Source organism: Hydra viridissima, unplaced genomic scaffold (assembly GCF_058129835.1).
Source record: "Hydra viridissima isolate aposymbiotic clone 2 unplaced genomic scaffold, HvirCarnegie_v1 scaffold_77, whole genome shotgun sequence".
NCBI lineage: Eukaryota > Metazoa > Cnidaria > Hydrozoa > Anthoathecata > Hydridae > Hydra > Hydra viridissima.
This window is the reverse complement of record NW_028324352.1, coordinates 29,890-53,798: the sequence shown is the minus strand read 5'-3', so window position 1 is coordinate 53,798 and position 23,909 is coordinate 29,890. Positions and strand designations below refer to the sequence as shown.

General features: G+C 34.8%; 1 protein-coding gene across 1 annotated transcript; it reads left to right on the top strand.

The window, feature by feature from the left end:
* Nucleotides 1-7,314: 7,314 nt before the first annotated feature.
* On the top strand, nt 7,315-13,723 carry LOC149875985 (uncharacterized). Its single transcript, XM_090075923.1, has 2 exons — nt 7,315-7,390; nt 10,644-13,723. Exon 2 carries the CDS (start codon nt 10,673-10,675, stop codon nt 13,490-13,492), a length of 2,820 nt encoding a protein of 939 aa, XP_089932049.1. The 5' UTR covers nt 7,315-7,390; nt 10,644-10,672; the 3' UTR covers nt 13,493-13,723.
* The last annotated feature ends 10,186 nt before the right edge of the window (nt 13,724-23,909 follow it).

Below are 23,909 nucleotides of genomic sequence, written 5' to 3'. Positions count from 1 at the left end.
TTTGAAAATCTATTCATAAACTACCCTAGACAAAAGCTAGATTTAAAAGAGGAAAACTACACTATTTTTACTTTGAAAAAACTTTCGAAAACTACCTTAATCGATAGAGATAGCACACGATTTTAAAAAATTGCATATAGTCATCCACTACTTCTGCAGCAAAGTAGCGAGGCTCTTTATGCACTTTTTCTCACTAGTTTGCTTATATTTACGCAAAGGAATTCATTTAATTCAATCCAAACATATATAGAAGATTATTATGTTACGATTTTTTTTTTCTTTTATGCAGCCTAACATTTATTTCACCTACATTTTATTTTACGATTAACTTTTATATTACCTTTCCTTTTAGTGTTTTGTGTTTTGTGATGTCAAGCTACATAAGCCAAACTTTAAAGAGGAAAACTACGCTAAGCTTTCTTTGAAAAACTATTCAAAAACTACCTTAAACAAAGTAGCGAGGCTTTTTATGCACTTTTACTCTCTAACATACCTACATTTGTGCATAGGGTTTTATTAGATTCTAGTAGGTTATTACGTTGTTGTTTTTTTATGCAGTCTAACTTTAGCTTCATCTATATTTTATTTTACGTTTATCTTATATTTTATTTTGTCTTTTTGAATTTTGTGTTTTGTGATGTCAAGCTACATAAGCTAAACTTAAAAGAGGAAAGCTACGCTAACCTTTCTTTGAAAAGCTGTTCAAAAACTACCTTAGACATAATCTAGATTTAAAAGAGAAAGACTACGCTATTTTTGCTTTGAAAAATCTTTCGAAAACTACCTTAATCGATAGAGATAGCACAGGATTTTAAAAAGTTGTATCTAGTCATCCACTTCTTTCACAGCAAAGTAGCGAGGCTTTCTATGCGCTTTTACTCTCTAACATACCTATTTTTGCGCAAAGGATTTTATTTAATTCAATTTAAACATGCCTAGTAGATTATTATGTTGTTGGTTTTTTATGCTGCCTAACTTTAGCTACATCTATTTTTCATTTTACGTTTGTCTTATATTTTATTTTATCTTTTTGTGTTCTGTGATGTCAAGCTACATAAGCTAATGTTAAAAGAGGAAAGCTGCGCTAACCTTTCTTTGAAAAACTATTCGAAATCTATTTTTGAGATAATCTAGATTTAAAAGAGGAACACTACGCTAATTTTGCTTTGAAAAAACTCTCGAAAACTACCTTATTCAATAGAGATAGCACACAAATTTAAAAAATTGTATCTACTCATCCACTTCTTCTTTTTATGGATTTTTACTCTCTTATTTACCCAAATTTGCGCAAAGGACTTTACTTAATTCAACTTAAACATGTCTAGTAGATTATTAAGTTGTTTGTTTTTTATGCAGCCTAACTTTAGTTTCATTTATATTTTATTTTACGTTTATCTGATACTTTATCTTGTCTTTTTGTGTGTTGTTTTGTCAAGCTACATAAGCTAAACTTAAAAGTGGAAAAGTACGCTAACCTTTCTTTGAAAATCTATTCAAAAACTGCCTTAGACATAAGCTAGATTTAAAAGAGGAAGACTACGCTATTTATGCTTTTAAAAAACTTTCGAAAAATACCTTAATCCATTGAGGTAGTGCACGAATTTACAAAGTTGTATCTAGTCATCCACTTCTTCTATAGCAAAGTAGCGAGGCTTTTTATGCACTTTTGCGTTCTAATTTATCTCTGTTTACGCATATGGTTTTTGTTTATTTCTATGTAATGATATACAAAAGAGTATTTTGTTAAAGATTATGCTGCAGGAGCTGCGTAAAAAAACTCTGGCGACCTTTCCTTAAGAAAAAAGCAACTGAAAGACATGTGCGCCTTAGAAAATTCAAATCGCGATTCACCAAATTAAAAGACGAAAAGAACGACCTTTAAAAGCTCTCACTAGACATTTGTGTTTATGATAGGCAATGCAGTTTTTGATTTTATGCAGCCTAACATTTGTTTCATCTATATCTTATTTTACGTTTATCTTATACTTTATCTTGCCTTTTTGAGTTTAGTATTTTGTGATGTCATGCTAAATAAACTATACTTTGCTAATTTTTATTTGAAAAAATATTCAAAAACTACCTGAATTATAAGCTAGATCTAAAGGAGGAAAACTACGCTAACTTTTCTTTAAAAAAAATATTTAAAAACTACCTTAAACATAAGCTATATCCAAAAGAGGAAAACTATGCTAACTTTTCTTTAAAAAAATATTTAAAAACTACCTTAAACATAAGCTAGATCTAAAAGAGGAAAACTACGCTAACTTTTCTTTGAAAAAATACTCAAAAACTACCTTAAACATAAGCTAGATCTAAAAGAGGAAAACTACGCTAACTTTTCTTTGAAAAAATACTCAAAAACTACCTTAAACATAAGCTAGATCTAAAAGAGGAAAACTACGCTAACAATTCTTTGAAAAAATATTCGAAAACTACCTTTAAACATGATTTAGATTTAATAGATGAAAACTACGCTAACATTTCTTTGAAAAAACATTCAAAAACTACCTTTAAACATGATTTAAATTTAATAGATGAAAACTACGCTAACATTTCTTTGAAAAAACATTCAAAAACTACCTTTAAACATGATTTAAATTTAAAAAAGGAAAACTACGCTAACATTTCTTTGAAAAAATATTCAAAAAGTACCTTAATCGAAAGAGATAGCACACGAAATTAAAAAGTTGCATTTAGTCATCCGTTTCTTCTTCATCAAAGTAGCGAGGCGTTTATGCACTTTTTATTCTCTAAGTTATCTCTACTTACGCAAATGGCTTTTGTTTATTTCAATGTAAAACTTTTCAAAAGAGTATTTTGTTAAAGATTATGCTGCAGGGGCTGTGTAAGAAAACTCTGGTGACCTTTCTTTAAGAAAAAGCAACTAAAGTAGATGTGCGCCTAAGAAAATCCAAATTGCGATTCACTAAATTAAAAGACATATACAACAAACTTTAAAAGTGAAACTATTTTTACAAGCGTATTTGGTAAAGATGAAATGTTCTTATGACATTTTAACGTTACGAAAGGGATTTTCTTCTGTTCAAATATTTATTACAATTTAAAGTGTTAAATAATGTTACAGAAACGACCTAAAACGCCTGTTGTATTAATTTAAACGAACAAAATAGATAAAAAAAAAGAAAAACTATCATTAAAAAAAAAAAAGTAAAAAAAGAAAAGAAATAGAAGTTGAGGAAAAATAAAAATAAGAACTTCTAACAAAGAGCTCTTCTTTTTATTTTTCAGATTTTAGATGCTTAATTCCTTGAATGAAAAGTTGAACTGATGACTCACTACTAAGGTTGTTCCTAGCCTTCCGTTCTCAAACTAGGCCATTCTGAGAGGCTGTTTGATTAAGTACCGTTGATAGTAGTATCGCACGTAAGAGACTTCTAAAACTCTGATTATTATTAATTCCTGGAATGAAGAGATGACTTCATACTCACTAACGAGGTTGTTCTTAGCCATCCGTTCTTAAACTAAGCAAAACAGTGAAGTTGTTTGATTAAGTATCACAGTTTGCTGATTTGCACATGCACCATTGCCGAAACTGTGATGCTTGGTTCCTTGATTGGATTGAAGAAGCTCATCACCATGCATTTTACAAGCTGTCCGTTGTTATGTTTTGCAATTCAGTGGTTCTGTTTTGCAATTCATTTTCTGTTTGTTTAAGTATCATCGATGGTGGTGTCGTGCATGCAAACTTTCCGAAACTCTGATGCTTGTTTTTCTTGAATGGAGAGATGAGCTTATACTTTAGGTGACTTTTAAAACTGCAGTAATTAGTGCCTCGAATGGAAAAACGAACTCATTCATTACAGACCAAGGTTGTTCCTGGCCATCCGTTAACATATTAGGCAACAGTACAGCGAAGCTGTTTGTTTTACAAGCTTTTGTCGTTTCGAGAAATCACTACATTAAGCATTCGATGGTGATACACGACTGATGGCCAGGTTCTGATTTTCGAATGAAAAGAAGAGTCGCATCCGACCACCGGTCGGCTTTCGACGCAAAACAGCTGTACACACTCGTCCAACGATCCAGTGACTAACTGTTGCAACGAGAAAGTTAGCTTTATTTGTCGTGCAGATTGTCCGCTTTGACGTAAAATGCTAGAAATTTGCTGAACGCTCGGTTTGCGCCGCCCAAGAGTCATTCTGTTTCTGCGTTGCCAGCGTCTGTCGGCTAAATACAACTGTAGACTCCGCGCAAGCTTTTTCACCGCAAAAGTTGTACAGAGCCACACCGAAGGCTAAAATCGACTTTAAGGTCGAAGGTTAAAATCGACCCTAGAGGTTTGAAAACGACGTCACGAAATTTTCAAGACATCATCGAAGAAAATTACGGCGGCCAGATGCAACTCTTAGTACTAACTCTACTAATCTTAGTACGTTAAGCATTCCAGTCGAGAGATCAGACGTTTTTTCGTCACCTAAGAGACCGGCCGATGCGTTTGCGACGCTGCGGAAAGAAAGAAGATGGCAAACCACAGGGTTGTTACCGTAACAAACCTCCGTGAGTACCTCCATCTCGAGTGGCTTTTGAAGAAACGTTCGTTTTAAACTCAAAGGGATGGTTGTTAAAGCTCACAAACGCCTGGTTAACGATTTTCTAACGGCAGACACCGTGTTTACAATGGATACAGACCGATTAACTGAGCCCAAAGCGCAAGATCTATCAGAAAACTCCTCTAGGTCGATGCAACGAGACGACTAGACACGTGCGTCTAAAGGCATTTTACAATTGAAGGACGCCCCTCGTGGGCCCTTTAACCTTAACACTAAACTCCTGCTTGATATCCTCGTCCCCAGGTTTCCAAACCGTAACCCCAACCCCCTCTAATCCTAACCCCCTTACCCTCTAACTCTCCCCCCTCAAAAAAACAAAAAACATAAAAAAGCAAACAAAACGAAAAAAAAACTTGCTTCCCTCCTCACTTTTAGCTCTAGGATGCAACACCTTTTTGCCGCCCTCCGCTAGAAGGGAGTAGGGAGTAACGAAAGCTTGACATCAAAGTAGCGTTTCGTATGAGATTTGTTTGCCAAAATTTGAGCGTTTTTAAAAAAGCCAAGACTTCGTCAGAGGGGTTTCTTCTTTTCTCCTAAAGCTATCGATCGATTAAAAAGCTCAAAGCAAAGAAATTCAAAACAAAATACAAAAACGGGAAGTTTTAGTTTCTGCACCACAAGCCAAGCACTAGTTCAAACTGGAGATAATAAAAGGAAATCGAATGATCTCACTTCTCAAACCACTGAGCTGCCATTGGTCGGCAGTCTCTTGTTTGGAGACCATTGAGCTGCCATTGGTTGGCTGTTTAATCGTTGCGATTGGTCGGCAGTTTTATCGTTGGAGACCATTGAGAGATATAAAAGGAATTTTTTTTTTGAGCACAACATTAAACGTTAAATCGTTAGATGTTGTTATAAAGGCACCATTAGAATGCGATGTCCTCAAATATTTTCCTCGATATTTTAATAAGTAAACAAAAACAAAACTAAGTCTTGCAACTGGCGAAAACTTTCAATAAGCAAACAAAGCAACAACTTTCCTTTCGAGTTTTTTACATTTTAAACAAAAGACAAACAAAGAAAAAAAAAAAACAAACAAAAACAAAAACAAAAACAAAAAAACAAAACAAAAACAAAACAGAAAAGGGAGAATGAGTGAGTCGACTGATTTCGCTCAACTGTCTTAAACGAGAAGTCATAAACGTTTGCTTGTGCCAGCAAGTTGCAAATTAAGTTGTAAATGAACTGCACCGCAAAAGCTTAACCACAGTTTATTAAGCATATTAAGCCTTTGCTGACATGTTAAGACATTTTAAGCCTTTGCTATTATCATGAGGCTTTTGCTCCACGAGCCAAAAAAGTACGCTAGAGTTGACAAACTGCATCGCGGTCGAAAAGTGTAATTACGCCAACACTTTTATCCGTTTTAAGCATTTCGTTTTCGCACGAACAACAATTAAAGCAGCTCGTTGAGCTTAACGACGTTCGTATTTTTTTTCGAAGCCAAAACTTCGGCTATAAGTAGAATGAAGAGGCACTTCGAAAAACAACAAAGCTGTTCGCAGTCGATAGCAACGAGCGACAACATCTCTGCGAGTCTGGCATCAAGGTAAACAGTTTTTTTTTACATTTTCATTTGTAAGTGCCACTTTTGTGTACATTATGTATTCAAAAATTTCTTGCTGACGCTAGATTTTTCGTTTTCAATGAACAACAGTTGCAACCTCTAGTCGTTTGCTAAAACAGCTTGCTAGGACAACCAAATCAATCATATGTTGTGAAAATTTCTTTTTGTTCAACTGACTAAGGAAGATCGAGCGAACGCTTTTTTTTTTATAACTTGTTTGTATCATATTGCTATTAAGAAAACAGCGTTGTGTATACTAAACGTGACATAATTGGCAATTATCCGTAACTAAAAATAAGATAGAAATTACAAACTTGATACCATATTTTAATTACTCTAACAAAACTAGACGTCATCGCGTGAGAAAATAAATGTTCATAACACATAACCTATTTTTTTGTTTTTTTTTTCTTCTCTTTTTTCCTTTTAATCTCTTTTCTTTCGTCCAAAAAGCGTTTTGATTTTTGCCTCGCCACAAGCGATGAAATCGATAAAAAAACCTGCTCGGACATTCTCAATTCTCAACAACAAAAGCAATCAAAGTTCTAGCTCTCGAGCACGTGCGCCGACAGGTTGATGAAACCGTTCAAATATGCTCGATCGCTAGAATTTAAAGAAAGAAACAAGCCAGAAACAAACCAAAATAAAAAAAACAAAAACAAAAATGGACATCTTTAGAACGCTTAAATTTTATAAAATATTTTCCTCTGCGTTTTTAACCAGCTAAACTGTCGTAAAGTTTTTTCGGTGCAGTTCATTTAAAAAACTTAGTTTTCAACTTTTAAACGTTTTAGACTTCTCGTTTAAGGCAGTCGAAAGAAATGAGTCGACTCACTCTCTCTCTCCCTATTCGGTTTTGTTTTTGTTTATTTGTTTTTGTTTTTTCTTCGTTTGCCTTCGTTTGCCTTTGTTTGCTTTTGGAAAAGTTGTCGCCATGCGAGACTTAGTTTTTTTTTTTTTTTGCTCAAATTGAGCACAAGTGAGTTTCTAGTCTTGAAAGTGTGCAAAGTGTGGGCCAATCTGGTGGCTGGAGTGATGACACGTGAATGCTGGAAATTCCAGACTTTGAGCGGATTCAGCGTACATAGAAAGAAAATGTAGCATTCACGTGGGTCTCTCCTAAGCGTGCCATTGGTCGGTCTGCTGTCCTTAAGTACCCCCCTCCCCCCCCTCAACGTCACGTTTGCTCAACTTTCTCGGTCTTTGGCGCCCAGAGAAAGCTTGAGGAAGGATAAAAAATGGCGAGGTTTCGGTACTGCGTTTTCTGTTTTTCTTATTTGTTTTTGTTTGTTTGCTTGTTTGTTTGTTTGTTTGTTTGTTAATTTTTTTAATTTTTTTTTTTTTGTTTGTTTGTTTCGTTCGTTTGTTTGTTTGTTTGTTTCGTTTGCTTCGTTTGTTTTGTGATGTTTTGTTTTCCCTTCTTGATGGCACAAAACAGAAGCAAACAAGACTTTCGGTTATATTCGGTTATATTCGGTTCAATAAAAGTTTGTTGGTTTCTGCACAACAACAACAACAACCACAACAACAAAAGTCCCTCTGTCCCTCAAAAGCAGTTTCTCCTCTGTCCTAAAGAAGAGCCTCTTTGTAATCGATCTTGTCTGAATGCAGCTCTCCTTTTGCCTACAGGTTTTTATTCCAACCCTTTTGTTGTTGTTAGTGCCATGTTGTTGTTATTGTTATACTCTGTAAAAGCAGTTGTTGCTGTTGTACTTGTTTGTTGTTTCTAAAGACACTGTTGTTGCTGCTGTTAGCGCTGTTAGTAATCACCCACTTGGCTTGTATTTTTGTTTCTTGTTTTTGTTTTTTGTTTTATTTATAAACACTCTCTGAGTAAGTGATGCTGTTGCTGTTGTTGTTGTTACAGTTGCAATGAGTGTTTGTTAATGTTCCCCCACTTGGCTTGTACTTTTGTTTTCTGTTTTGTTTTGTTTTTTTTTTGTTTTTGTTTTTTTTTTCTCAACACTCTCTGAGTAAGTGATGCTGTTGCTGTAGTCGTTGTTATAGTTGCAATGAGTGTTTGTTAATGTTCACCAACTTGGCTTGTTTATAATCTATTTTATTTTATCAACACTCTCTGAGTCAGTGATGGTGTTGCTGTTGCTGTTGTCGTTATTATGCTTGCAATGGGAGTTGTTACTGTTCACCCACTTTGCTTGTTTTGTTTTTATTTCTTTATTTTATCAACACCCTTTGAGCCAGTGATGCTGTTGCTGTTGTTGTTGTTATAGTTGCAATGAGTGTTGTTAATGTTCACCCACTTTGCTTGTGTTTTTGTTTTTGTTTATCAACACCCTTTGTGTCAGTGATGCTGTTGCTGTTGTTCTTATTACAGTTGCAATGAGTGTTTGTTAATGTTCACCAACTTGGCTTGTTTATAATCTATTTTGTTTTATCAACACTCTCTGAGTCAGTGATGCTGATGCTGTTGTTGTTATTGTGCTTGCAATAAGTGTTGCTAATGTTCACCCACTTTGCTTGTTTTGTTTGTGCTTTTGTTTTTGTTTATCAACACCCTTTGAGTCACTGATGCTGTTGCTGTTGGTGTTATTATAGTTGCAATGAGTGTTAATGTTCACCCACTTTGCTTGCTTTGTTTGTTTGTTGCTTTTTTTTTTTATCAACACCCTGCGAGTTAGTGATGCTGTTGCTGCTTTTGTCATTTTACTTGTATTTATAGTTGTTACTGTTCAGCCACTTTGCTTGTTTTTTAATCTGTTTTATTTTATCACCACTCTCTGAGTCAGTGATGATGTTGCTGATGCTGTTGTTGTTATTTTACTTGCAATGATAGCTGTTACTGTTCAGCCACTTTGCTTGTTTTGTTTGTTTGTTTGTTTGTTTTTTTTATCAATATCCTCTGAGTAAGTGATGCTGTTGCTGTTGTTGTTGTTATAGTTGCAATGAGTGTTTGTTAATGTTCCCCCCCTTGGCTTGTACTTCTGTTTTCTGTTTTGTTTTGTTTTTGTTTTTTTTGTTGTTTTTTTTCTCAACACTCTCTGAGTAAGTGATGCTGTTGCTGTAGTCGTTGTTATAGTTGCAATGAGTGTTTGTTAATGTTCACAAACTTGGCATGTTTATAATCTATTTTATTTTATCAACACTCTCTGAGTCAGTGATGCTGATGCTGTTGTTGTTATTATGCTTGCAATAAGTGTTGTTAATGTTCACCCACTCTGCTTGTTTTGTTTGTGCCTTTGTTTTTGTTTATCAACACCCTTTGAGTCACTGATGCTGTTGCTGTTGGTGTTATTATAGTTGCAATGAGTGTTAATGTTCACACCACTTTGCTTGCTTTATTTGTTTGTTGCTTTTTTTTTTATCAACACCCTGCGAGTTAGTGATGCTGTTGCTGCTTTTGTCATTTTACTTGTATTTATAGTTGTTACTGTTTAGCCACTTTGCTTGTTTTTTAATCTGTTTTATTTTATCACCACTCTCTGAGTCAGTGATGATGTTGCTGATGCTGTTGTTGTTATTTTACTTGCAATGATAGCTGTTACTGTTCAGCCACTTTGCTTGTTTTTTTTTTGTTTTTGTTTTGTTTGTTTGTTTGTTTGTTTTTTTATATATCCTCTGAGTTAGTGATGCTGTTGTTGTTATTATGCTTTCAATGAGAGCTGTTACTGTTCACCCACTTTGTTTGTTTATAATCTGTTTTATTTTATCAACACTCTCTGAGTCAGTGATGCTGATGCTGATGCTGTTGTTGTTATTATGCTTGCAGTGAGAGTTGTTACTGTTCACCCACTTTGCTTGCTTATTGTCTATTTTATTTTGTCAACACTCTCTGAGTCAGTGATGCTGATGCTGATGCTGTTGTTGTTATTATGCTTGCAATGAGAGTTGTTACTGTTCACCCAATTTGCTTGTTTTGTTTTTTTATTTGTTTTTTTGTTTGTTTTTGTTTTGCTTGTTTTTTTTTATCAATACCCTCTGAGTCAGTGATGCTGTTGCTGTTGTTGTTGTTGTTGTTATAGTTGCAATGAGTGTTTGTTAATGTTCCCCCACTTGGCTTGTACTTTTGTTTTCTTTTTTGTTATGTCAACACTCTCTGAGTCAGTGATGCTGATGCTGTTGTTATTATGCTTGCAATGAGAGTTGTTACTGTTGTAGTTATGTCTGTCATTTGTCCTTGTTAGCAAGTTCTATTTGCCCTCTCTTGCCTTTTTTCAACACAGTTTCTTTCTTTGAGTCATATGGTTGCGAGATCCTCTCAAACTCCATCTCTTTATTTATTTGTTTCTTTTTTTTTTTTTTTTTTCTCATTCTCCTTCTCATAATAGCAATCACTGCTGCCACCATGCATGTAATGCTAGTTGCTCTCATTCTTTTTCATTTGCTAGTGGAAACTTTGTTTCTTCTTGTTGCTCTCTTTTCTTTCTTTTTTCTCTTTTGCAGAGGATTCGAAAAAACACAGCTCTTCCCTGCAGTTGTAAACATTCCAGGATTCCAGGATGCAGGCAGAAGAAAAACACTCTCACTAACTGTCTTCTTTTTTTTAGCATAAACCGTTGCAAACAAACACCTGAACATGTCTTCTTCACAAGAAAACAACACTGTTGTTGCCCCTTCTCCGAACTCTAAAGCGAAAAAAAAGAAAAGAAGGCAGTCACAAGAACAGAGAGACTTAAAGCTCAAAAACAAAGTCAGGGCCGCATTAGTTGCAGCGTGTGGCTCCGTAAACAGGGTTGTACCTTTCTATGGTACCAAGAAGAGGTACGCTGTTAGCTGTCCGATGCCTTTGTGCAAACATTCCTCCACAAGCATTAAAAGACACTTGACTAAAAAAGATCATTCTTGGACTTTGGATGAAGCTTCCATCTTTTACTCTGCAATGGTCAGGAAGTTTCAGCATGCTCGTCTCGAACGCAAGTCCGGCTGTCCAAAACCTTACCCCTGTTTGCAATGTTGGAAGTATTACGACCGACTGGACATACACTTGAAAGAGACTCATTTCTACGATTCCAAGACGATCAAACAAAAGATTGCAGAGGCAAAGCGATACGACAACGACAAGCTCTATGTCCCTCAATTTATTCGACCTGCCTTCTTTGGTATTAAGCCAGTAGCTGAACAAGCGTCTGCATCAGGCTCTGCATCCTCTGCTCCTGGGCCTTCCTCCTCTTTTTCTTCTCCGGTTCTTTCCTCTGATCCTCTTTTAAGCTTGCCCTCATCAGTTGCTGGTTCGTCCGAGGCTCCTTCTGCAAACCACTGCACCTCTGTAGAAAACAAAGAGCTGAACACCGAATCCGTCCTAGACTCTGATTTTAATTCCTTAAAGCACTTGGTTTCCAACTCCTCCGTCTTGACAGAAGATAAGAGACTCTTGTTTCAGCTGGACAAAGATGCTTTTCACTTTTATTACCAGTCAGCAGATGAGCTCTTCAGAGATTTTGAAAAGTGGCTTGTGGTAGCCAACAACAACACTTTGTCACAAGCAAAGATCTACAAAAATGCAGTTGTTGAAATATTGACATGTTGTGACAGCACGCTGACGCTGCACCCGAACGCTCTCACCAATTCCAACGTTTTGGAGGATAGATACTTTTCCATGCACTTTAAAAACATTCAGCTCAATTCCAAGCTGAGTGAACTTGACCAAACAAAAGCCATGTCTTGTCACACGTTGTACAACCGCCTTGTCTACCTTTGTCTCCTGTTTCGTTTCAGTGAAGCCAGGAATGTCTATTTCGGACTTTCTCATGAGGCCATCCGACGTTTGCGCTGCAAGGTGGAGGAGTTACAAAAAGTGCTGAGGCCCTTTCGTTCTTTGAGGAGGAGCCTTGTGAAAAGCAAAAAATGCATCAACATCATCAATGTCAGTTTGCTGAACGAATATGGCAAGTCTGCATACGTAAGACAGTTAGTGGAATCGATTAGAAAGCCGTCTCTTACACCGACTAGAGACAATGCTGTGTCTCTACGAAACCATCTTCTGCTCTCTGTCACTGTAATTAACAGTTTAAGAAAATCTAACATTGCTCTTTTAAACATTAGAGACTACATGGCTGCTGAGAAGAGTGAGTGTGGATATTGCATTGTGCAAGAGCGCTACAAAACAGCATACAAGTACGGAGCCAAAAACATTCTAGTGCCGAACGACTTGAAAGTGTTGATCGATATTTATTTGCTGAGATACAGAGACCTTCTTGTCAACGACTCTCACTACATGGCTGCAGACACCAAGACTGTTTTGGAGTTGAGCGACTGCTACAGGCCCCTTTTTCCATCGATGAGACCCAACAAAGACGAATGTGTGACACTCGGTGCAACTAGAGTGCCTGTTTACCAGATGGGTTCCTCTGCTATCTCCTCTTGCCTGACGTCCTGCTTCAGAAAAAGCCAAGTAAACATTCCCATGAAGCGTCTTACTCCCACTTGCATTCGCGGTTCGATAGCCACTTACTTTGCCAACAACAGCAAAGAAGATCGCGAGCGGTTTGCTACACTCTACATGAAGCACAGCAGGAACACAATGGATAGCTTTTATGTGTCCCAGTGGAACGCTGCAGAGGAGTTGCGCTTTGCCCTGGGCATCGGACAGTCCTTCGGAGTCATAGAGTCTTTGACTGTTGAAAAGTCTGAGAGACCACCAAAGAAGGAGAAGGATGTGATGGACTGGCTCCAAACTAATGCAGAGGAGTACGGTTTTCATGAGGTTGAGGACATCTTTGAGGAAGATTTAGACTCCGGTTCTGACTCTGAAGAATGTGCTGCTACTTTCAGCTGTACCACAGTGGTTCCGTTTTCTCCAGCTGTAGAAAACAATGTTCCTTTAGAGGATAGCAACGACCATGCCGTAGATTTCTTGTGTGAACCTACCTCAACTCCTGTTTCGTCTGTTCCATCTGAACAAACAATCGCTGGTCCAGTTCTTGAACTATCCCCTGCTCTTGCACAACTAGTTCCTAACGAACAAGCTGTTTGTATGGATGTAGATCAGACTCTAGCTGTTCCTGTTGGCACAGCTTGTTCTCCTCTTGCATTAACATTATTTCCTGATGAACCGGATTTTATTGAACACCATGCAAAACTTTCTCCAGTTTACTTTAATGAGCAAGTGGTTGCCAAACCTGTTTCTGCTTCTCCTTCTCAGCAAGTCGCTTTCTGTCCTTCAAAAGAGGTCTTTTCTGTTCCTCTGACTCCTAGCCTTGTTGCTTTTCAGCAAACATTGGCCAAACCCAGTTTGTTTCTTTCATCTGATCCAGTTTCAGCTGTTCCTGTCCAACAGGCTGGTACTGTTCTTGCAAAGCAGCTCTCACCTTATGCTGTTCAATCTGTTGGTAGCCTATTTAGCCAAAGTCTTGCCTCTACATCCAGAGGTAAATTCTTTTTGATTTTTGATTTTTGATTTTTATGCAAATCTCAACACGCTTTCAAAAAATGAAAATGCCCAAATCAACTCCTTGCCCTATTGTTATTGTTAGAGCTGTAAAAAAAACAAAACAAAACAAAAAAACAACACAGAAGTGTGTATGTATTTGTTGCAGGACTAATTCTGTGATTGCTTAAATGTTTATACAAGTGAATGATACTAAAACTGATTATGTTTTAGAAGTAAAAGATCCAAGAAGAAAAAAAATCAAGTTGCTTTCACTCAAGAACTCATCGGTAATGTAAAACCTAATTTATACAAAGATATATAAACACAAACCTCTTCTTGCACAATTTCAGATGGTTAACTGTTAACAAAAACTAGCCATCATTGCTAAGTGCACTTTTAGAAAGTTGTGTCTACCCGATTTCTAATGATGAAGTTAGAAACATCACCGTTAGAAATCATGCACAGCTTTGTTATCATCTCTAACACTTAGAAACTGTTGATGGTTTTTATGAATTAGAAAAATGAACATGGTTTTATTTTATTTCAGGATCAACTCAGCCAAGAACAAAGGAAAACAAAGCAGAAGTTAGCCAATGCCATTTAGGTAATCTTTCAAAAACCAGTTATTGCTATCAGTGCAAACAATAAGGTCAACAAAAAAAATAAATAAAAAAACAGAATAAATCTTGTCTTACTTCAGAACCAAATGAATATTTGATTTAATCACTTTGTGTTATGACTTGAGTTTGTAAAATTTTAGATGAAATAGTTGAAGAGCTGAATGCTTGCCCTGGCCACAACGAATGGTTCAACACCAGAAGTTTTCCACGATGTGCAGCTTTGGTGTTGGCATACATCTTGCAAGACGTGTTTACAGATGTAAGCTCAAGTTGCTCGTACAAAGATTACCTTGGCATCTTGGCAAATCATAGCAGTGACAAGCTCATTCATGTCTTGCAAAAGTACTCCTACCAAAGCATATTAAAGACAAAATTAAAAACATGAAGCTAAAATTCAAAAAGAGGGTAGTTTAGAAAAGTTTGTTCAATATGGCAATATCGTGAAACCATTTATGTAGTTTAGATAAGTTTGTTCAGTTTGGCAATAAAGATGGGCCTTTTGTGTAGTTTGTTTTATCTATGCTTTTGCAAATATTTTTATCTGTTTCGCTAAAGACATAATAAACAAGAAGTTCTGTTAAACTGTTCTCACATTTCTTATTTAAAGATAGTTCAAACTTTTTTTTATCTTTAAAAAAAAAAAAAAGAAGTCGTTTTGTTATTCTGTGAAAACTTTTAATAGAGTTGCATTTAGAATTACTTCTGATGTTTTTAAGAGTTTGTTAAAAAGCAAAATAATTATTCCTGTGATGTTAAACTGCATAAGTGAAATTTAAAAAAGGAAAACTGCTCCAACCATTTTTCGGAAAAAGAAATCAAAAAGTTCCTTATTTTAAAAGATCTAGACATCCATTTCTTCTTCAGCAAAATAGCGAGGCTTTTTTATGAACTCTTACTCTCTATTTTTTCATATCTTTACACAAAGGATTTTATTTAGTTCAATGTAAACATACATAGAAGTATATTATGTTTTTTTTTTTTTTTTTGTTTTTATGCAGTCTAACTTTTGTTTCACTTCTATTTTATTTTACGTTTATCTTGTATTTTATCATGCCTTATTGGTTTTTGCGTTTTGTGATGTCAAGCTGCGTAAGCTAAACTTAAAAGGGGAAAACTACGCTAACTTTTCTTTGAAAAAATATTCAAGAAGTACCTTAAACGAAAGAGAAAGCACACGAATCTTGCCATCCAATCTTCTTCTGCAAAGTAGCGAGGCTTTTTATGTACTTTTGCTCTCTAATTTATCTCTATTTACGCAAAGGGTTTTATTTCAATGTAAACACGTATAAAGAATACTTTGTTAAAAATAATGTTAAAGGAGTTGCGTAAAAAAAAACGTCTGAATAAAGTTTCTTTACAAAAAAAACAACTAAGAAACAAGCGCGCCTAAGAAAAACCAGATCGCGATTCACTAAGTCAAAAAACGAAAGAAACAAAGTTTAAAAGGTCTTTCTAGACAACAAATTCTATTTTTGGCAATGCAGTTTTTGTATTTATGCAACCTAACTTTTGTTTGACTTCTATTTTATTTTACGTTTACCTTGTATTTTATCTTGCCTTTTTGTGTTTTGTGATGTCAAGCTACATAATCTAAACTTAAAAGAAGGAAACTAGGCTAACTTTTCTAGTAGAATATTATGTTGTTGGTTTTGTATGCAGCCTAACTTTAGTTTCATCTATATTTTATTTTGCGTTTATCTTATATTTTATCTTGTCTTTTTGAGTTTTGTATTTTGTGATGTCAAGCTACATAATTTAAACTTAAAAAGAAGAAAACTAGGCTAACTTTTCTTTGAAAAATTGTTCAAAAACTACCTTACACCGATAGAGATAGCTCACGAATTTAAAAAGTTGCATCTATTCATCTTCTTCTTCAGCAAAGTAAAGCTTTTTATGCACTTTTACTCTCTAACTTACCTATATTTGCGTAAAGGATTTTATTTAAATTCAATTTAAACATAACTAGTAGAATATTATGTTGTTGGTTTTGTATGCAGCCTAACTTTAGTTTCATCTATATTTTATTTTGCGTTTATCTTATATTTTATCTTGTCTTTTTGAGTTTTATATTTTGTGATGTCAAGCTACATAAGCTAAACTTTAAAGAGGAAATTTACGCTAACCTGTCTTTGAAAAACTATTCAAAACTACTTTAACAAAGTAGCGAGGCTTTTTATGCGCTTTTACTCTCTAACATACCTATTTTTGCGCAAAGGATTTTATTTATTCAATTTAAACATGCCTAGTAGATTATTATGTTGTTGGTTTTTTATGCAGCCTAACTTTAGCTACATCTATTTTTCATTTTACGTTTGTCTTATATTTTATTTTATCTTTTTGTGTTCTGTGATGTCAAGCTACATAAGCTAATGTTAAAAGAGGAAAGCTGCGCTAACCTTTCTTTGAAAAACTATTCGAAATCTATTTTGAGATAATCTAGATTTAAAAGAGGAACACTACGCTAATTTTGCTTTGAAAAAACTCTCGAAAACTAACTTTATTCGATAGAGATAGCACACAAATTTAAAAAATTGTATCTACTCATCCACTTCTTCTACAGCAAAGTACTGAGGCTTTTTATGCACTTTTATTCTCTAACATACCTATATTTGCGCAAAGGATTTTTATTTAACTCAATGTAAACATACATAGAAGAGTATTGTTACCCGTTTGTTTTATGCAGCCTAACTTTAGTTTCATCTATACATTATATTGCGTTTACCTTATATTTATACTTGCCTTTGTTAGTTTTGTGTTTTGTTATGTCAAGCTTCATAATCTAATCTTAAAAGGGGAAAACTGCGCTAACTTTTCTTTGAAAAAGTACTCAAAAAGGACCTAAATCGATATAGATAGCTCACAATTTTAAAAAGTTGCATATAGTCACTCTTCTTCTTCAGCAAAGTATCGAGGCTTTTTATGGATTTTTACTCTAACTTTCCTATATTTGCGCAAAGGACATTATTTAATTCAACTTAAACATGCCTAGTAGATTATTATGTTGTTGGTTTTTTATGCAGTCTAAACTTTGTTACATCTATATTTTACGATTAACTTATATTTTATCTTGCCTTTTTGAGCTTTGTGTTCTGTGATGTCAAGCTACATAGTCTAAACATAATAGAGGAAAACTACGCTAAACTTGCTTTGAAAAACTATTCAAAAACTACCTTTAACAAAGTAGCGAGGCTTTTCATGCACTTTTACTCTCTAACATACCTACATTTGCGCAAAGGATTTTATTTAATTCAATTTAAACATGCCTAGTAGATTATTATGTTGTTGGTTTTTTATGCAGCCTAACTTTAGTTTCATCTATATTATGTTTTAGGTTTATCATATATTTTATCTTTCTTTTTGAGTTTTGAGTTTTGTGATGCAAGCAACTTAAGCTAAACTTAAAAGTGGAATGCTACGCTAACCTTTCTTTGAAAATCTATTCATAAACTACCCTAGACAAAGCTAGATTTAAAAGAGGAAAACTACACTATTTTTACTTTGAAAAAACTTTCGAAAACTACCTTAATCGATAGAGATAGCACACGATTTTAAAAAATTGCATATAGTCATCCACTACTTCTGCAGCAAAGTAGCGAGGCTCTTTATGCACTTTTTCTCACTAGTTTGCTTATATTTACGCAAAGGAATTCATTTAATTCAATCCAAACATATATAGAAGATTATTATGTTACGATTTTTTTTTTCTTTTATGCAGCCTAACATTTATTTCACCTACATTTTATTTTACGATTAACTTTTATATTACCTTTCCTTTTAGTGTTTTGTGTTTTGTGATGTCAAGCTACATAAGCCAAACTTTAAAGAGGAAAACTACGCTAAGCTTTCTTTGAAAAACTATTCAAAAACTACCTTAAACAAAGTAGCGAGGCTTTTTATGCACTTTTACTCTCTAACATACCTACATTTGTGCATAGGGTTTTATTAGATTCTAGTAGGTTATTACGTTGTTGTTTTTTTATGCAGTCTAACTTTAGCTTCATCTATATTTTATTTTACGTTTATCTTATATTTTATTTTGTCTTTTTGAATTTTGTGTTTTGTGATGTCAAGCTACATAAGCTAAACTTAAAAGAGGAAAGCTACGCTAACCTTTCTTTGAAAAGCTGTTCAAAAACTACCTTAGACATAATCTAGATTTAAAAGAGAAAGACTACGCTATTTTTGCTTTGAAAAATCTTTCGAAAACTACCTTAATCGATAGAGATAGCACAGGATTTTAAAAAGTTGTATCTAGTCATCCACTTCTTTCACAGCAAAGTAGCGAGGCTTTCTATGCGCTTTTACTCTCTAACATACCTATTTTTGCGCAAAGGATTTTATTTAATTCAATTTAAACATGCCTAGTAGATTATTATGTTGTTGGTTTTTTATGCTGCCTAACTTTAGCTACATCTATTTTTCATTTTACGTTTGTCTTATATTTTATTTTATCTTTTTGTGTTCTGTGATGTCAAGCTACATAAGCTAATGTTAAAAGAGGAAAGCTGCGCTAACCTTTCTTTGAAAAACTATTCGAAATCTATTTTTGAGATAATCTAGATTTAAAAGAGGAACACTACGCTAATTTTGCTTTGAAAAAACTCTCGAAAACTACCTTATTCAATAGAGATAGCACACAAATTTAAAAAATTGTATCTACTCATCCACTTCTTCTTTTTATGGATTTTTACTCTCTTATTTACCCAAATTTGCGCAAAGGACTTTACTTAATTCAACTTAAACATGTCTAGTAGATTATTAAGTTGTTTGTTTTTTATGCAGCCTAACTTTAGTTTCATTTATATTTTATTTTACGTTTATCTGATACTTTATCTTGTCTTTTTGTGTGTTGTTTTGTCAAGCTACATAAGCTAAACTTAAAAGTGGAAAAGTACGCTAACCTTTCTTTGAAAATCTATTCAAAAACTGCCTTAGACATAAGCTAGATTTAAAAGAGGAAGACTACGCTATTTATGCTTTTAAAAAACTTTCGAAAAATACCTTAATCCATTGAGGTAGTGCACGAATTTACAGTCATCCACTTCTTCTATAGCAAAGTAGCGAGGCTTTTTATGCACTTTTGCGTTCTAATTTATCTCTGTTTACGCATATGGTTTTTGTTTATTTCTATGTAATGATATACAAAAGAGTATTTTGTTAAAGATTATGCTGCAGGAGCTGCGTAAAAAAACTCTGGCGACCTTTCCTTAAGAAAAAAGCAACTGAAAGACATGTGCTCCTTAGAAAATTCAAATCGCGATTCACCAAATTAAAAGACGAAAAGAACGAACTTTAAAAGCTCTCACTAGACATTTGTGTTTATGATAGGCAATGCAGTTTTTGATTTTATGCAGCCTAACATTTGTTTCATCTATATCTTATTTTACGTTTATCTTATACTTTATCTTGCCTTTTTGAGTTTAGTATTTTGTGATGTCATGCTAAATAAACTATACTTTGCTAATTTTTATTTGAAAAAATATTCAAAAACTACCTGAATTATAAGCTAGATCTAAAGGAGGAAAACTACGCTAACTTTTCTTTAAAAAAAATATTTAAAAACTACCTTAAACATAAGCTATATCCAAAAGAGGAAAACTATGCTAACTTTTCTTTAAAAAAATATTTAAAAACTACCTTAAACATAAGCTAGATCTAAAAGAGGAAAACTACGCTAACTTTTCTTTGAAAAAATACTCAAAAACTACCTTAAACATAAGCTAGATCTAAAAGAGGAAAACTACGCTAACTTTTCTTTGAAAAAATACTCAAAAACTACCTTAAACATAAGCTAGATCTAAAAGAGGAAAACTACGCTAACAATTCTTTGAAAAAATATTCGAAAACTACCTTTAAACATGATTTAGATTTAATAGATGAAAACTACGCTAACATTTCTTTGAAAAAACATTCAAAAACTACCTTTAAACATGATTTAAATTTAATAGATGAAAACTACGCTAACATTTCTTTGAAAAACATTCAAAAACTACCTTTAAACATGATTTAAATTTAAAAAAGGAAAACTACGCTAACATTTCTTTGAAAAAATATTCAAAAAGTACCTTAATCGAAAGAGATAGCACACGAAATTAAAAAGTTGCATTTAGTCATCCGTTTCTTCTTCATCAAAGTAGCGAGGCGTTTATGCACTTTTTATTCTCTAAGTTATCTCTACTTACGCAAATGGCTTTTGTTTATTTCAATGTAAAACTTTTCAAAAGAGTATTTTGTTAAAGATTATGCTGCAGGGGCTGTGTAAGAAAACTCTGGTGACCTTTCTTTAAGAAAAAGCAACTAAAGTAGATGTGCGCCTAAGAAAATCCAAATTGCGATTCACTAAATTAAAAGACATATACAACAAACTTTAAAAGTGAAACTATTTTTACAAGCGTATTTGGTAAAGATGAAATGTTCTTATGACATTTTAACGTTACGAAAGGGATTTTCTTCTGTTCAAATATTTATTACAATTTAAAGTGTTAAATAATGTTACAGAAACGACCTAAAACGCCTGTTGTATTAATTTAAACGAACAAAATAGATAAAAAAAAAGAAAAACTATCATTAAAAAAAAAAAGTAAAAAAAGAAAAGAAATAGAAGTTGAGGAAAAATAAAAATAAGAACTTCTAACAAAGAGCTCTTCTTTTTATTTTTCAGATTTTAGATGCTTAATTCCTTGAATGAAAAGTTGAACTGATGACTCACTACTAAGGTTGTTCCTAGCCTTCCGTTCTCAAACTAGGCCATTCTGAGAGGCTGTTTGATTAAGTACCGTTGATAGTAGTATCGCACGTAAGAGACTTCTAAAACTCTGATTATTAATTCCTGGAATGAAGAGATGACTTCATACTCACTAACGAGGTTGTTCTTAGCCATCCGTTCTTAAACTAAGCAAAACAGTGAAGTTGTTTGATTAAGTATCACAGTTTGCTGATTTGCACATGCACCATTGCCGAAACTGTGATGCTTGGTTCCTTGATTGGATTGAAGAAGCTCATCACCATGCATTTTACAAGCTGTCCGTTGTTATGTTTTGCAATTCAGTGGTTCTGTTTTGCAATTCATTTTCTGTTTGTTTAAGTATCATCGATGGTGGTGTCGTGCATGCAAACTTTCCGAAACTCTGATGCTTGTTTTTCTTGAATGGAGAGATGAGCTTATACTTTAGGTGACTTTTAAAACTGCAGTAATTAGTGCCTCGAATGGAAAAACGAACTCATTCATTACAGACCAAGGTTGTTCCTGGCCATCCGTTAACATATTAGGCAACAGTACAGCGAAGCTGTTTGTTTTACAAGCTTTTGTCGTTTCGAGAAATCACTACATTAAGCATTCGATGGTGATACACGACTGATGGCCAGGTTCTGATTTTCGAATGAAAAGAAGAGTCGCATCCGACCACCGGTCGGCTTTCGACGCAAAACAGCTGTACACACTCGTCCAACGATCCAGTGACTAACTGTTGCAACGAGAAAGTTAGCTTTATTTGTCGTGCAGATTGTCCGCTTTGACGTAAAATGCTAGAAATTTGCTGAACGCTCGGTTTGCGCCGCCCAAGAGTCATTCTGTTTCTGCGTTGCCAGCGTCTGTCGGCTAAATACAACTGTAGACTCCGCGCAAGCTTTTTCACCGCAAAAGTTGTACAGAGCCACACCGAAGGCTAAAATCGACTTTAAGGTCGAAGGTTAAAATCGACCCTAGAGGTTTGAAAACGACGTCACGAAATTTTCAAGACATCATCGAAGAAAATTACGGCGGCCAGATGCAACTCTTAGTACTAACTTTACTAATCTTAGTACGTTAAGCATTCCAGTCGAGAGATCAGACGTTTTTTCGTCACCTAAGAGACCGGCCGATGCGTTTGCGACGCTGCGGAAAGAAAGAAGATGGCAAACCACAGGGTTGTTACCGTAACAAACCTCCGTGAGTACCTCCATCTCGAGTGGCTTTTGAAGAAACGTTCGTTTTAAACTCAAAGGGATGGTTGTTAAAGCTCACAAACGCCTGGTTAACGATTTTCTAACGGCAGACACCGTGTTTACAATGGATACAGACCGATTAACTGAGCCCAAAGCGCAAGATCTATCAGAAAACTCCTCTAGGTCGATGCAACGAGACGACTAGACACGTGCGTCTAAAGGCATTTTACAATTGAAGGACGCCCCTCGTGGGCCCTTTAACCTTAACACTAAACTCCTGCTTGATATCCTCGTCCCCAGGTTTCCAAACCGTAACCCCAACCCCCTCTAATCCTAACCCCCTTACCCTCTAACTCTCCCCCCTCAAAAAAACAAAAAACATAAAAAAGCAAACAAAACGAAAAAAAAACTTGCTTCCCTCCTCACTTTTAGCTCTAGGATGCAACACCTTTTTGCCGCCCTCCGCTAGAAGGGAGTAGGGAGTAACGAAAGCTTGACATCAAAGTAGCGTTTCGTATGAGATTTGTTTGCCAAAATTTGAGCGTTTTTAAAAAAGCCAAGACTTCGTCAGAGGGGTTTCTTCTTTTCTCCTAAAGCTATCGATCGATTAAAAAGCTCAAAGCAAAGAAATTCAAAACAAAATACAAAAACGGGAAGTTTTAGTTTCTGCACCACAAGCCAAGCACTAGTTCAAACTGGAGATAATAAAAGGAAATCGAATGATCTCACTTCTCAAACCACTGAGCTGCCATTGGTCGGCAGTCTCTTGTTTGGAGACCATTGAGCTGCCATTGGTTGGCTGTTTAATCGTTGCGATTGGTCGGCAGTTTTATCGTTGGAGACCATTGAGAGATATAAAAGGAATTTTTTTTTTGAGCACAACATTAAACGTTAAATCGTTAGATGTTGTTATAAAGGCACCATTAGAATGCGATGTCCTCAAATATTTTCCTCGATATTTTAATAAGTAAACAAAAACAAAACTAAGTCTTGCAACTGGCGAAAACTTTCAATAAGCAAACAAAGCAACAACTTTCCTTTCGAGTTTTTTACATTTTAAACAAAAGACAAACAAAGAAAAAAAAAAAACAAACAAAAACAAAAACAAAAACAAAAAAACAAAACAAAAACAAAACAGAAAAGGGAGAATGAGTGAGTCGACTGATTTCGCTCAACTGTCTTAAACGAGAAGTCATAAACGTTTGCTTGTGCCAGCAAGTTGCAAATTAAGTTGTAAATGAACTGCACCGCAAAAACTTAACCACAGTTTATTAAGCATATTAAGCCTTTGCTGACATGTTAAGACATTTTAAGCCTTTGCTATTATCATGAGGCTTTTGCTCCACGAGCCAAAAAAGTACGCTAGAGTTGACAAACTGCATCGCGGTCGAAAAGTGTAATTACGCCAACACTTTTATCCGTTTTAAGCATTTCGTTTTCGCACGAACAACAATTAAAGCAGCTCGTTGAGCTTAACGACGTTCGTATTTTTTTTCGAAGCCAAAACTTCGGCTATAAGTAGAATGAAGAGGCACTTCGAAAAACAACAAAGCTGTTCGCAGTCGATAGCAACGAGCGACAACATCTCTGCGAGTCTGGCATCAAGGTAAACAGTTTTTTTACATTTTCATTTGTTAGTGCCACTTTTGCGTACATTATGTATTCAAAAATTTGTTGCTGACGCTAGATTTTTCGTTTTCAATGAACAACAGTTGCAACCTCTAGCCGTTTGCTAAAACAGCTTGCTAGGACAACCAAATCAATCATATGTTGTGAAAATTTCTTTTTGTTCAACTGACTAAGGAAGATCGAGCGAACGCTTTTTTTTTTATAACTTGTTTGTATCATATTGCTATTAAGAAAACAGCGTTGTGTATACTAAACGTGACATAATTGGCAAT